The sequence below is a fragment of the Rhineura floridana genome, chromosome 1, assembly GCF_030035675.1.
Source record: "Rhineura floridana isolate rRhiFlo1 chromosome 1, rRhiFlo1.hap2, whole genome shotgun sequence".
In the NCBI taxonomy this organism is placed as follows: Eukaryota; Metazoa; Chordata; class Lepidosauria; order Squamata; family Rhineuridae; genus Rhineura; species Rhineura floridana.
Window position 1 is genome coordinate 140,486,829 of NC_084480.1, and position 14,892 is coordinate 140,501,720.

At 43.8% G+C, this 14,892-nt stretch overlaps 1 protein-coding gene across 1 annotated transcript; it reads left to right on the forward strand.

Annotated features, from left to right (window-relative positions):
- Window positions 1-3,939: 3,939 nt before the first annotated feature.
- TMEM271 (transmembrane protein 271) lies at window positions 3,940-8,557 on the forward strand. Its single transcript, XM_061621162.1, has one exon. It carries the CDS (start codon window positions 4,324-4,326, stop codon window positions 5,398-5,400), a length of 1,077 nt encoding a protein of 358 aa, XP_061477146.1. The 5' UTR covers window positions 3,940-4,323; the 3' UTR covers window positions 5,401-8,557.
- The last annotated feature ends 6,335 nt before the right edge of the window (window positions 8,558-14,892 follow it).

The following is a 14,892-nucleotide window of genomic DNA, read 5'->3' on the forward strand; positions in this document are numbered from 1 at the left end:
ATTTCCTCTTGTCTGCCCTCCATGGCACCCTGTGAACGGAAAGCTGAATTAAAGGGAGTTTAAGGTCTTCGGCATGGTGGGTAACTGTTAGGATGAAAACAGCTTTTTTAAAAAATCCCGGAAAAGGAAAGTGCCGAGGAGATTGAGTTGAGCTCTTCCGATTGCTAAACAGCAGAAACTCCTGATCAAAATCTCTGGGGAAGGAGATCACTTCGAAGCGCAGCGAAAGCGGGTCCTGCGCCCCACCCTGTCAGGAGGACAGCACCAAGGTTGGTTCTGGAGACGAAACTGCCAGGGGAAAGCGCCAAATCCAGTCAGTCAGTCCTTCTCTCTTCTTTCAGACATCCCCTCCTCGCGCCCCCAGAGGCACGCTGGGATCCTACATCTCCCCCGAAGCCCTGCGCTTGGGGAGGGGGGCGCAGTAGAGTCCGAAAAGAAGTTCCCAGGAGGGAAACCCATTCCTAAACTCCTCCACTGGCGGTTTCACTGGCGGTTTGCCTCCTGTGCTCCTGAAAGCAGAGCTCTCTTCAGCTCCATCCATCTCTTGTAAAACGCCAGCCGGCCCGAGAGCGCGCAGCAATCAGTAGCCATAGGGGAAAGGCCGCCTTGGCCGCCTTCTGTCAAGTTCTACCCGACGGGCTTCTTGCCATTTTATTACGGAAGCAGACAAGAAATAAAACATTTGGCCATCCTCAACGCCAGTTGCTCGCTCAGAAGAAAGCCGCCGCGAAATGTAGTGGGGCTTACGATAGGCGAGTTGCATGGGGTTGCAGCCTTATGGCAAGCCGCCAGCGCTCGCTGCGTTATGAGAACAAAGCACAGGATCACAAGGGGTGGGGAGATCCTCTGGGTCCAACTCTCCTGCTCTAACACCAGGTTGTTTAAAGCGTTGAGTGGCGCGTTCAGCCTACAAGTTTAAACCAGTTTAACGTTGACAGCCGCCTTCCACCGAAGCTACGCTGGGGACTGCTTTTCTGAAAGGGAGAGAGGAATTTAATTCCTTCAATATTGCAATTGCCGTCATTCCTCGAGAGTTAAGCTGTTTTTATATACGGCCTAGGTCCAGGCTATATCTTAGACCGTACCTCCCTATATGAGCCTGCCGGGGCCCTGAGATCTTCGGGAGAGGCCTTTCTCTGTCCCAACGCCCTCACAAGCAGGACTGGTGGGGACTTGAGAGAGGTTTTGTTCGGTGGCTGCCGCTAGGCTTTGGAATTCCCTTCCTAAGGAGGCAAGGATGGCCTCCTCTTTATTGTCCTTCCGACTGCAGGGAAATACTTTTTTTATTCCAACAGGCTTTTAGAATAAAAGGTGGTTAGGACAGTTCGTTGAGAGGTTGCTGCATTGTCTATTGCTTAATTGCACTATTTTAATTTGTTTTATTTATTTTAAGTGAAAGTTAAATGTTTTAATCTTGCTAATGGTTTAATCTTATTTTAATGTAGAATTTTGAATGTTTTAATCATATGTATTTATGTTTGTTGTAAGCCGCCCCGAGTTCCACTTGGAAAAAGGGTGGGGTATAAATAAAGATAAATAAATTTAAAAAATACTAATTTAGGTTTGTAGCCTAGGTGTACTTTCAGTTCCAGTAACATCTATGACTGCAATCCACAAGCTACTTGAACTGCCCTACTTGCAACAACAACAAAAACCACCAGAATTCAGTTGCTATCCTGTACCCACTTACCTCAGAGTAAGTCCCATGGACATGAATGGGAGTTATTTCTGAGGAGACATGCATAGGGCTGCACTGTTAGCCCAAGTGACCAATGTCTCTTTTGTCTGTTAATCCTGCAGAACAACACACTGGCAGCTCTGTGGATTTGGGCCCAACATTTTGATTCAGGAAAGACAATGGTGCCATCATCAGGCCAAGGCTTGGGGACCAGGAGTCCAAGGCTCACTTGGTAAGTATGAGCAAGGGGGGTCCTGGCTTAACCATTTTTTGAAGTAAAATAATGCACATGACCATCAAGAAGGGCCCCGCACTAGACCATCTGAAGTGAATGAATGATGAGAGGATGTCCCTATAAGCCTACCAAGTCCAGAATCTGATATTAAATAATTATGCCACTGGGGGCGAGGAAGGGATTCATCATGGATTTGGCTGCATAAGGTCTTTGGCATCAACATTTAGGAGGATCTTAAGGTGCACAATTGGAAGAGGAAGGAGGGAAAAAACCCTACTTCAGACTCTAACTAGACACAACACCAGTGTGATGGGGTAGCAGTTAAGAGAGTCAGAGTGGAACACTGGGATACCGGGATTCAAAACCCCGCTCTGTCATGAAGCTCAGAGTGGCCTTGCACCAGTCACTCATTCTCAGCCTAATCTATCTCACAGGGTTGTTGTGAGGATAAAATCAGGAGGGGGAGAACCATATTTGTATACCTCCTTGAGCTCCTTGGAGGAAAGGCATTGTATAAATCTAATGATGGTGATGAGGGTGGGTTTGGCTCAGTATAAGGCACTTGTATCTTCAAAGTGGGCATACAGGGCAGAGCCATGCAGAACAGAAGACAGGTTCCCGTTAGCAAGAGCAAATGGGCGCTGGCGAGCACCGAGGACACTGCACGACTTCTGAAGCAGAGACTGTGGCCTCCTCCTAATTGGAGGGAACCGAGTGGTCAAGGGTAGGCAGGTCTGGTGCTTGTTTTCTCGCTGAACTGTCACAACAACACGAAGTCTGTTCCTTACACAAAGGGGGCAGGCGTGGGGTACATGGAGATGTACGATGTAGGGTGGCCCAAAGCTTATGGGGTGCGGCAGAATAAGGAACAGGGGAGGTGCGGAAGGCACTAGTCACCAACTTCAGCCTCGCGCCTCTTATCAGTGCGCAATGCACAGTTCACTCGATACCACTGAAGCTGACGCCAGGGAGAATTAGTCGCTTGAAACAAACTGTGTAGGTCAATCCACAATCACCCCCCACCTTCCATAGTTTTAACGGGGGGGGGAGAGTTACAAAAAAGAGGGTGCCAACGATGTAACAACCTGAGCAGTGAGTTAAACTTCGCCCGCACTTGCCAGTCCCCACTTTCGGCCTCTCCTCTCTCCCTCTCGTTTCCCTGACGCCTGATCTGGTTCGCCAATTTCCGCTAATTCCCAGATGCTTAAATTATACAATCTCACACTTGTAAAACATCCTCCCCAGCATGTTGATTCGATGCTAAAAATGACAGCGGCGTGTGCGGAAATAACTTGTTACAATGCAGCGAGCTCATTCAAAAGGGCGGGGAGGGGTGAAGAACCACATAGGAGGGGCGTGGGGGGGCGTGAATCTTTCCTCTCCCCCCTCCCTACAGGAGCCGCTACCGGGAGGCAATGGAATCCACGTAACTAACCGACCCTTGGCACGCCGACTGGCAGCGGTGTGAAACGAGGTATACGGGCGGGGAAGGATATGATTTATGCTGCTAATGAATGAAACCCCCCTTTTACAAAGCTAACTCTTGTCATTTCCCCGAGGCTGCATTTTGGCGGGGTTGGAGAGACCCTCTTGCTGAGGTAATTTGGCTCCTCCTTTCGGGCGCGAAGGACTTTTGACAGGGTGAGGAGACTTCGAAGTTCACACAGACGGGAAAAGAAGAGCGGGAGAACCTACCACCACTGTTCGGGGGGGGGGGACACGACACTCGTTGTTCCATTCTAGTTGCCCTCAGGTCAGCTATGCTGATTTTCCTTCAGCTTTCTAAGTATTATGCTGCCACCGCCACCACTTCTACAGACATACACGCTCTCCGTCGGGAATGGACAGCGCTATTCGGCTGCCAGGCGGCCGCCGGGTAAAGGAGCCGGAGCCCCCACCCCCGCCAGCCTAACCCAGTCCCTCCCATCGCATCAAGCTAGCTGTTGCCCCTCTTCCAGCTTGAACTTGCGGCCATCAATAATTCATTGGTTCCCAGCGGCAGCGGAGAGCGGCAGAGAGGAGCAGCAGCAGCAGCAGCATCCATAAGAGAGAGGGAGGCAGCGGGGCGGGGAGGGAGAAGCCTGCACGCCAGCCGTGCTTGCCGGCTGCCTACAGAGAGAAGCAGGCGGCCGCGGCCGCGGCGGCGGTAGCACCTAGAGCAACGGCGGTGGTGGCAGCGGCGGCGGCAGCAGCGCATTTGGAGAACTCCCTTCTTGCTATCGTCTCCATCATTATGTCCCCGCAGCGCGCGGCGGCCGCCTCCCTGGCAAAGGCCGCCGGCGCCGAGGAGGACACGGGAGGATGAGGACAGGAGGGAGGCGAAGAAGGAGGAGGCGCAGGCGGTGGGAGGCGGAGGAGACGAGGCAGGGAGGAGGAGGAGGAGGCGCAGGCGGCGGAGGAGACGCGGAGGATGAAGTGGAGTGTCCGGGGAGCCTGCGCCGCGCTCTCCAGCTGCCTCCTGCTCGCCTGCGCGCTGAGTGCCGCCGCCGTGGGCCTCAAGTGCTTCTCGCTGGGCTCCGAACTCAAGGGGGAGCCCTTCCGCCTTGGCACCGCCGCCGGCGCCTTCTACTCGGGGCTGCTGCTGGCCACCGGCCTCTCGCTGCTGGGCTCCGCGCTTTTTTGCTGCCGCCAGCCGGACGACGCCGCGGCCAGCGAGGGCGCAGGCGGAGCGCACCACCAAGGGCACGCGGGAAGCGAAGTAGCGGCGGTGCCGGTCACCGGAGACTCTCAGCAACAGCCACAGCCATCACGCAAGGTGCCCCCGAGCAGCCGGCAAAACTTCCTACTGCTGGGGGTGCTGGTCTTCATGCTGGGGGTGCTGAGCGCCTTTGCCGGGGCCGTCATCGACGGCGATACGGTCTCGCTGGTGGAGAAAAAATACTCGCACTACTGCCCCCTGCAGGCCGGAGGAGGAGGGGCATCCGCCCGGGCGCGGCCTGCGGGGGGCCTCGACGGTTCAGCCACCGCGCTGCGCTGTCAGAAGCTACGGGACTATCAGCGTGGCTTGGTCATTTCCACCATCTTCAACGCCCTGGAGTGCCTGCTGGGGCTCCTCAACCTGCTGCTGGTCAAGAACTACAAAGCTGCCCAGCAGCGAGGGCTGCGCCGACGGCGTCGTCGCAGGCACGAGCATCACCTCGCGGGCGGCCGCCGGAGAAGGCGCAGGGGGACTGGCGTCGCAGGGGGAGGCGGGTCGGGCGGTGGGCGACGGCCTCAGCGCCAAAGCCAAGGCTCCATCTTTTCCAGCGAGGACCCCGATCTATCCCCAGGGGCCGATTGCGCCTTCCAGGCCGTCTCCTACATCAACGTCGGCGTCTTCCACGTGTTCGACGAGGCCGGTGTGGAGGTGCACTGTGGAGGCCACCCTTCCATCGAGTTGCCTGGCTATTCGCCCATGGACCCCGACAACGCATCCTACCCCTATTGCTACCCGCTGCCCAACGAGCAGCCTCCTGCCTACGAGGAAATCTATCCCAGGGAGCCCTGAGGCAACCGCATCTAGGCACTGGCCAGTCCCCTTTGGAAACCTGCACTGACAATCAGCCAGTTGGACTGAAAGGGGCAGAAGGTGAATTTGGGCTAAGCACTGACACTTTATTGGCAGGACCAGTAGTACAAGGTGAGGCCAAAACTATAGGCAGTGTGAACTCCTCCAAGAACCTGTCCAAAGAGGCAGATGTGAGTAAGACATCTAGAATGAGACAAGGCTGGTGTGTGCTGTTCGGCTGGATCTGGTGGCAAGTTGAAACATTGGTCCAAACCACTTTGGCTTTATTTTTCTGAAGATCAGGCGCTTTCTCTTTGTCGCCTCTTTGATGGAGAAGTCTTGAACAGAGTTTTAGAAAGTTGCCAGTGTTTTGCAACCTGTTGGAGGTTTCTCCAGTATATTCTTGTCAAGATTTCACTTCCCCTGCTCCTTTTGGTTCTATCACTAAAATCTATAGCTACATACTAGAGGTTTAAGCAAAGTGCATTTTCTCTGAGGTTCCTTAAAGATGGCTGGGCCTATTTAGGGATGATGCTTTTAGTACCTTTTTAATTTTACCTTTTTTTTAGTCTGGTGGAATCTTACATCCGTCTCTTCTTCTCTATTGCCTGAATGGTGAACACTTTAGGGTTGGTTTCCACAATCGTATTTGGCTTGGACTTGTTTTGTTTTATTTTAATGAATCAGCCTGGCTTCCCACCCGCCCCCTTCAAATGAATCTTCATGATGTAGCCTCAGCTTTTAGAGTCCAAAATTCTGTCATTAGAGAGCCAGCCAGAACAACAAAAACAAAAAGATGTAAGGATGTATCTTTCTCTCTCAAGCAAATATATTTCTAACCATTAAGAGAGACTGAGAGCAATTTCAAACCAAGCCTCTTACGTTTACAGTATTCCTGGGAGATTTTATGTTTAAGTTTAAAATTTAGTTTAAAATTTAAAACCATTGTTGGTCTTGTAAAATGCACATGATAAACCTGCACTTTCAAAAGGAGAAAAAAAATCAACAGCAACATTTTTGTACACTAATGTGCCTGCTTTTTGTTGATAATTTCCTACTGTAAAAGCTTTCAAAAAGTCTATAGTGAAAATGTTTGGTAAAGTCATTGCAATGTAGAATTAACAAATCAGTTCCTTTACTACAATAGAAATGCTATATGGAATAGAAGGAAAGTCCAAATTGTCTCATACATTCCTTTTTTGTAAACAGGTTCTGTGTTTCTAATGCAAAGCAGGGCTTATATTTATTTTTATTTTCTTTTTAAAAAGTCCAATCCTATTTTGTACAAGCACAGCCAGTTATTCTTGTAAGTAGTCTCATTTTTATGTTACCAGTTAATCAATCTGAGAAGCTTGAATAATACGTTTTTATTTAAATATAAATAGATAATATATACATATATACTTTAAGCAGCCTTAACTGATGGTCATGATTTTCAATGGAGTTGACCTAACTCCTTTGAAGTATGATTTTTAAAACCAAGTTCAATGTAATTTTAAACTGAAAGAACTCAACAGGTGAACATTGAAAATAATAGCACTGCACAAAAATGACTTACTCAGATTGTAGTGATTAAACCTTTTCATCTAGATATTTTAATAGTTTCACCAAAAATGCTCATTTGGAGGCAAAGCCACGTGTGCCATGAGAGACCTATGATCAAATCTCATGACATTCCTTTTACTTTTAAACAGATACAGGAGGCCCCAAATTTGTTTCGAACAGGCGGAAGTGTTCGGATAGGAAAACATTTAATATTTTCCCCCGGATACCATTTCCCTCATCTAAATGCCCTCCTTCCCCAAGAACTGGCTTGTAATCCTGTTGGGTTTGGGGGCAGGTTACTGGATTTTCTCTCTGTGGGGCTAAAAGCAGGTTTGGGGGCAATTTAGATTGGGGAAATGGTGTGTGAGGAAAGGCAAACACATGCGCGCGCACACACACAGACACACACACACACACACACACACATATCCAGCACCCCAGCTCTGATAAAATTCAGAGCCCACTGAACCTGTTTTAAAATAAAAGAAAGACACATTGTAACATCTGGTCACAGATCTCAGGCATCATGGGTGGTTTAGCCCTAAATCTGCTAGAAAATGTCAATGAATCAGGTACCACAGGGAAAGTAATTAAAGAAATTATTTTGAATGCTGCCATGAAAAGGAAGGCTTACTTCAGAACTTTATGAAGGGATGAAAGATAGACACTTCAGCTCATATTATTCACCTATTATTCTAATATGTATTAAGACACAATTCCATTTAAAAGCCAACCCCTGCATTAGCTCCTTGTAGCACGAGCCTGTCTGTTGCTTATATTATTTTTTTAAAGTGCTGTGTACACTGATGGCACTATATAAACATTAATAATAATCCATTTTGGAGCCTGCTGTGGAATGTGAGCATTATCAACAGAGACAGTGTTAAAGGAAAACAGTTTTGTCCTATTTTTGTGATGTACAGATTATTTTTTAATTAAGGAGCTGAACAAAGTAAATTTGCAGCCTTATATTAATATATATTAGTTCAACAGCGGTGAAAGCCTCTCTGCACTACTTTATCTGAAGTTGTTTTGACTTGCACACTTTGGATAACCTAAAATGCAAAATGCCTTAGAACATTTAAAAACAGATTTAAAACTGTATCTTTAAAAACTCAACAAAAACCTTTAACCAAGATAACTGGATCAAAAGCAACTAATCCGGTTCAATAAGTCGCTTCAAATTTTTAGAAGGCTAGAGCCACTGTTGTTGTTGTCATTATTATTATTATTATTATTATTATTATTATTATTATTCATTGGGTAAAATACTCTCCTTTGCAGAGAGCAAGCACAATGCTTACCTAGTACATAAGACCTAGCTTAAAGAACTGCACTTTCCTCATTTTGTTGTCTTTTCTTTGAGGATCTTCTATTTCAACCCTTGGGCCCAGTCCGCACAAAACATCTCTGATGTTTTTTGAAATGAATAGGAGTTGTGGAACAGGATGGCTGTACTGTTGCACACTTTCCATCCATTTCACAGGGGCTTTCAGAAGAGAAGTTCCTGATGAATGGTGTCTGTTAACTACAGTGCTTAATCAGGCCATATTTTGGATGTATATATGGCCAGGAATTTTGTAAAGTAAACCAGTGCCTAAATTAAGTTTTGAAATCCCTATTTAAGTATCTGAATAAAATAACCATATTTCTTTTTAAAAGGTCACACTGTATACTTCTTCCTAAATAAAAATTAAAGGTGTGGTCAACACACTATTCATATTGGCATATTTCAGTAAAATGAGATCAAGTCTAGACAAACCGCATCTTGGGGTTAAAACTATTTCTGTACTGGATTGGTTCTTAATGTAGGCAGGGATCCCATAACTGAATGCTGTTTATGTTTTAAAAGCAATCCACGCATTAGTAAGAAAAGTATTATACTAGCTATTTCCGCTGACATGCTAATTTTTATTAAGTAAGGATTGTTATTTTATTTTTTTACATGTTGGCGGGGGGTATTCAAACTTGTAATGCTCTAACTGAAAACTGTAGTAGCACATTTCAAGAACAGTTTACTTCAGGATGAGTTGGGTTTTTTTAATTGACCATGGGAATACTTTAAACATGACAGATTTCCTACATGGATACCACTTGTATTGGGGGGTGGGGTGCCAAGTGTGACAATCTTGTGTTTTACATGCTCTTTCTTACATGGAAACGTCATACAGATAAGAAATTTGTGAGACTTAAACTGGCCCATTAGTCTCATGTGGTTCAGTTAGCATGGTTTCAGCAAGCTGAAATGCAAGTAAATTGACTTCCGTAGTTTGTGAAACTTGCTTTTAAACAAGAGTCCTCAAACCACTTCATTGACACAAAGCATTCTCATACAGCTGATTGACATGCTGCATCTGGATGGAATCCTTTTTTAAAAGAACACCTCAGACCAGAGACCTCATTCACACAAATAGCACATGAGAAGGTATATATATATATATGGACTATGCTATTTCAGATTGTAGATGCTAGCTCACATGGTTGATTGCTCCTCCAAGCACATACTCACTCACACACACAGGAGCAGGAAGAAGACTAGGCTTTCTCACTAACATCCAGTTTTAATGTGGTGGAATTGCACTTTTTTGTAAGATGGAGAATTTAGTCATGTAAACTTCAACTTCATCAAGCTGAAGTCTGGGCAGAGATTTTACCATCTCTTATGGAGTTTGTGAGAACTAAGTCTAAACTTCACAGCAACATGAATAGATAGAATGAGCCCCAAGGATCTATCAGACTAGTTTTGAAAACTGCAGCCTAAATTTTGACGTTTATGGATATACCGCCACTCATTCTGGACCAGATGGAATGGCCAAAATCAAGTTATTTTGAGGCCAGTATTTTTAAGGGGGACACACTGAAGCTGCTGTATTGTGTCCTCAAAGAGCTTGTTCAGGATCCACTAAAACCTCTTTGGCTGGAAAAAGAGAAAAGGTTTCCAAAGATGAAGATGGTATGATAGAGGCAGTGTTATCCATAGCATACACATTTCTCTGGTCTCACTGTTGGCTCTGCTCAAACAGGTTTTGAAGTTTTTGAAGCACTATAAACACCTACAAAATCTGTTTAACCAGAAATGATGGTAGGATGAGTTTGTGCATCTTGCATATTGCCTGTTACATGCTACCTTTAACGCTGAGGTTGTGGGGATGGAATTGTCTGCTTTACAACCTTAGTTTGTTGTTTGACCAGGCCACCCTTAATCTAACACTAACAGTACAGGTTGCTCATACCCACATCATGAACAGAGAGTAGTTATGTTTTAGGAGGAAATAAGTCATGCTACCAGGCATATTATGGGATTTTGTTTGATGGTTTGTCCAATGTTTAGTTTGGCAGCACTAGGGAGTTCCCAGAAGGGAAGGGAAGTAAAAGAAAAAGGCTCACTGAATGACAGAGCATTCTTGTAGAGGGAAGGGGCAGCCTTGTTTACACCCAGATTTGGCTGCTGCTCCTCCTGCTCTGCAATAGTAACTTATGAAGAGCACTTATTATGTGTTAAAGATGGTTCTCAAAGTGGACAGTTGAAATAGTTCCTCAGGAAATCACGTTCTTCATTAACATCACCCTCACTCCCAGTAGTTGTCTAACTCTTAATCAGGTCAGAAGGAATGTGATCGCTTTTTCTCCCCTAATATCCCAACCAAGAGATACTGGTAGTTGTGAATCTTCTTAATTGTTGTACTGATTTATAGTACTAGGGAACAGCAGAAACATTCACATCATTGGGGGTTCAGGGATTTGTTTTCCTTCCCCACCTGATGTTTCTCTTCCCCATTGGGCCAAGGACTCTGTCAGCAGGGTCAGCATTGTGTTACTGCAGTCCTGCATGATTTGAGACCCCTCAAACTCCTGTTGGGGGCAAACCATAGCTCAGTAGAACACACTTTGCATGCAGGAGGTCCCAGATTCAACCCTTGCTATCAACCACTTCAAAGAATTTCAGGTAGCAGGTAATGGGGAAAATATCTGGCTGAGATCCTGGAGAGCTGCTGCCGGTCAGAATAGACAACACTGGGCTAGATTGATAAATAGTCCAACTTTTATAAGGCAGCTTCATGTATACCCTGTTTGAGTCGAGAGGCAGCAAAAATAAGTTCATGTTGCATTGTGTTCAATGTGGTGGGTCGCAAGTTATACAGGCTTGTTTTATTGCAATGTTTGCTTGAGAAAAACTTAAGTAGTATGTTTCTGGATTTAAGAGGGCTCACTGTCAACAAAGTTTGAGAAGCCCTATATTAGAAGTCTTACTAAGTCCCAAACTATTGTTCGTGATTCCACAAAAGGGACTTTATTTTAAGTTATTTTATTATCACTTCACTGTCAGAGTAAAATAATAACAATAACAACTTGAAGGCATAATCCACTGGGAAGTACTCTTGTGAAAGCCCCGTTGAACTGAAGGGGATCTGCAGTCTTTGAAACTACTATGCTCTTGTGCAGCTCCCATTCATTTCAACAGGGCTTCCATGAGAGAATTTCCTGGTTGATGATATTAGATCCGTGCTTCCAAGTTTGAAACCAGGGCCAAGAAGGCTACCTATTATGTGAATACACTGTACATGCCCCCATTTCCAAATATATGGGGGCATGTACAATGTGTTCACATAATGGAAATATCTATACCACCCATCATTTATAAACAATTTTCCTTCTATAGCAGTAGCAACACATAATCAGAAGCCTCACAGGCCTATGCCCTTTGCGCAGATGGAAATTTGCCATTATGGGCAAAGGGCATTGTCCCATTTCACAGAAGTAAACCAGAAGGTCTCCATGCATGCTTTGAAAATGTTGGATTGCAGCTTATTGTATGAACATATTGGGCACAGTTCAGCAAACATCACAGCAACCAAGTCCTATTGAAAAGAATGGGATGGGACTTGTATCATGACTAACTTGAATGGGTTTTACTCATACCTCAGTTTGGCTGCATTGTGGCCAGTATCTGTAAAAAAAAAGAAAAGACCAAACAGTAAGTTAACTTTAAGTATCCTTGAATTTGGGGAGCTGCACATTTTAAACAACGTTTTATTCAGGGTTGATTTAAAAGAAATATTTTGAGGTGCTCATTGGCCCACCTACTTGGTGTATGAGTGTGTGTTTGTGTGTGAGAGAGAGATGAGCATTTACAGTCCTATTCATTTTGGTGAGAGAGGGTTAAATTTAAGCTTTTAACTCTTCTATTGAATTCAGTGGCATTAAATGTGCTTCACTTTAGATGGAGCAGGCCCTTTTTGTTTGTGCTAAGCCCAATATCATAAGAATTGCTTATGCTGGACTGGACCATCTGGGCCAAGACTTTGTTTCCAAGAGAGCCAAGCAAATGCTTCTGGGAAGCTCACAAACAGTGCAAGATGCTCTGCTACTTTAAGGCAATGCATTAAAATGATGCATTGAGCATGAAAATTGCTGTGAAGGCAACTTCTCAGGTGAATCTTCGATACAGAAACAGACACCGCTCATGGTTACAACAATCCAGCTAAAGTTCATCATTTTTAAGTCCTGTTGATCTGAATATGGAGGTTAAGCTCCTGCTTATGTGTTCTCATGTTGAAATCAATGGGAATTTAAAAGTCCTTAATTTGGGCTACGTTGTGCCTGTCTTTCTATAAATGTGGAGATAAACCGGATTCTCCAACTCTACTATAGTATGAAAAACCTAGGCAAAGGCATTTTGAAAAAATGCCCCTATATAATCAAAGGAAGTTTGCCTTCGTTTTTATTTTATTTACATTTGTACTGATACTTTAGGTGGCTATTTTGGAGATCACAAATTATCTTAAAATTCCAGTTGTTCCAAAGATCAGTGCTCAGGGAAAAAATGGGAAGTCAAGAGAGTTACCTATTACACTCAAGTATTAATTAATTTTACCAGAGATTATCGTTCATAGTAGTTTGTTCTGTTGCTAGCCTTTGTTTTACTTATTTTTTTAGAAATCATTCTTGAATCTAGGACCACCAGCAGCAGCATTCTGCCCAAGGTATTAAAAATACTGAAGGAGCTTATTTTAATGACAGAAATGACAGGAAAATAGTCCAGTCCTACTTTCACCAAAGTCATTGGGACCGTGCTACATAATTTATTGAGAAAAAGACAGAGAATTGGAAGCTGTATGAGCCCCAACACAGCAAGGGAGACACATTCTTGTTGCTGATGCACATCTAGGTGCCAGTAAATTTAATGGAAGCATCTACCAAATTTTGGGCATTCACTGTCACGCAGGGGTTCCCAAACTGGGGTCTGTGGACCAACAGTGCACATGCCCATCTGGGACTACTGTACACATCAGTATTAGACCACTGATTTTCTGGCATAACCAATTTGATTAAAACAAAAAAAACCCCACAGTTGTTGGAACCTTAAAGTGTAACATGTTTATTGCAGTGCGAGTTTACATAGACAAGAGCTTGCTTCCTCAGATGCGTGAAGTACACAGCAGAGATGATGGATATAATATTTTACAGCAGTGGGTCTCAAACTTTCCCTCCCACAAACCACTTGAAAATTGCAGATGGTCTTGGTGAACCACTTAATGATTTTTCTGCCCGTTGTAGCAATTGTAATGCACTGTGCTAAATGCTGAATGATTTTAATTGAATTTTTATTACTTCTTTTATTTCTTAAGTTGTATTTTATTGTATAACAACCAGTTCCTTAGAATTTGTATTTTTATTCTTTTATTTCTTAAATTGTATTTTATTGTATTACAACCAGTTCCTTAGAATTAAAATTGTAATACAATAAAATACAATATAAGAAATAAAAGAAACAAATCAGTATAAATATTTAATGCAGATATGCCACAAACCACCTGAATGAAGCTCACGAACCACTGGTGATCCATGGACAGTGGTTTGGAAGCCTTCTGTTACAGTGAATGCCCAAAATTTAGTAAATGGCAACACTGATATGTGACTATTGCCCATCCCAGGCAAAGGTTATGAATTTCTGAAAACTTAGCAATACACTGGTGAATGTTGACAATCATCTAAATGCCATTGCCAGTATTCACCGGTTTATGTCTTAGAAGTGGAGAAATATATATTTTCAGACAACCTTGAAATTCAGATAGGATTGTCATTCATATGTAAATGTCAATATTTGTGAAATTTGGGACATTCTTTGTAACACACATATATATGGAAGAGGGGGACGTGTTATGCAAGATGAATTTAAAAATGAACAAACACATAGTGAAAATAGTTATACAAAACCTGTGTGAATCAAGTGAAGTAAACCAGATTCAGTCAATTGGGGCTTGTAAGCCTATAGACTGTAGATGGATCCAGGTACATTCAGCACTGTCTCAGCTTCTCATTTCATGCAAATGATACAGGGTGCTCTAACCAATGAAAGTTCATGCCAAAATAAATTTGTTAGCATTTAAGGTTCCACATAGTTATTTAAGCTGCAGTACATACCTACTCTTCGAGTCTGAGTTCATTAAAGCGGTTGTATATTCTTCATACAGACAGATTTTAAAAATTGTAAGCTGTCATATTTCTCAAGCACACATACAATTTTAGTTATAAAAATTAGACAGGCAAATTAGATGAATAAACCATTTTTTCTTTTTAAGGCACACCAATCTTTCAGGTGATTAATGTTTGTGGTATAGTAGGTATCTTTAATAATTTCTTATTGAGAAATTTATGAGTACAAAGAAAGAAGGTTCCAAAATATCATTAAAACTTCATTTCCCATCATTTTGGCAGCTTTTGAAAACCACTATTCATTAAGCAATAATGTTAAAAAGTATGTGAAAAGCTTACTGTGATTAGACTGAAAATAGGCTGATGTCTGACTCTTCTGGAAGAGGTGAGGTAGAGATGGAATGAAATATTATTATGAGATGGGCACAAACACTCAAGAATCTCAAGCCTAAGAATGTGTACGTAAAAGTAAATCCTATTGATGCCAGTGGATCTTTCTTCTAAATAAAT

What these genes read in the sequence shown, in the direction of transcription:
- TMEM271 (XM_061621162.1), top strand. Translation starts at nt 4,324, where the DNA reads ATGAAGTGGAGTGTCCGGGGAGCCTGCGCCGCGCTCTCCAGCTGCCTC.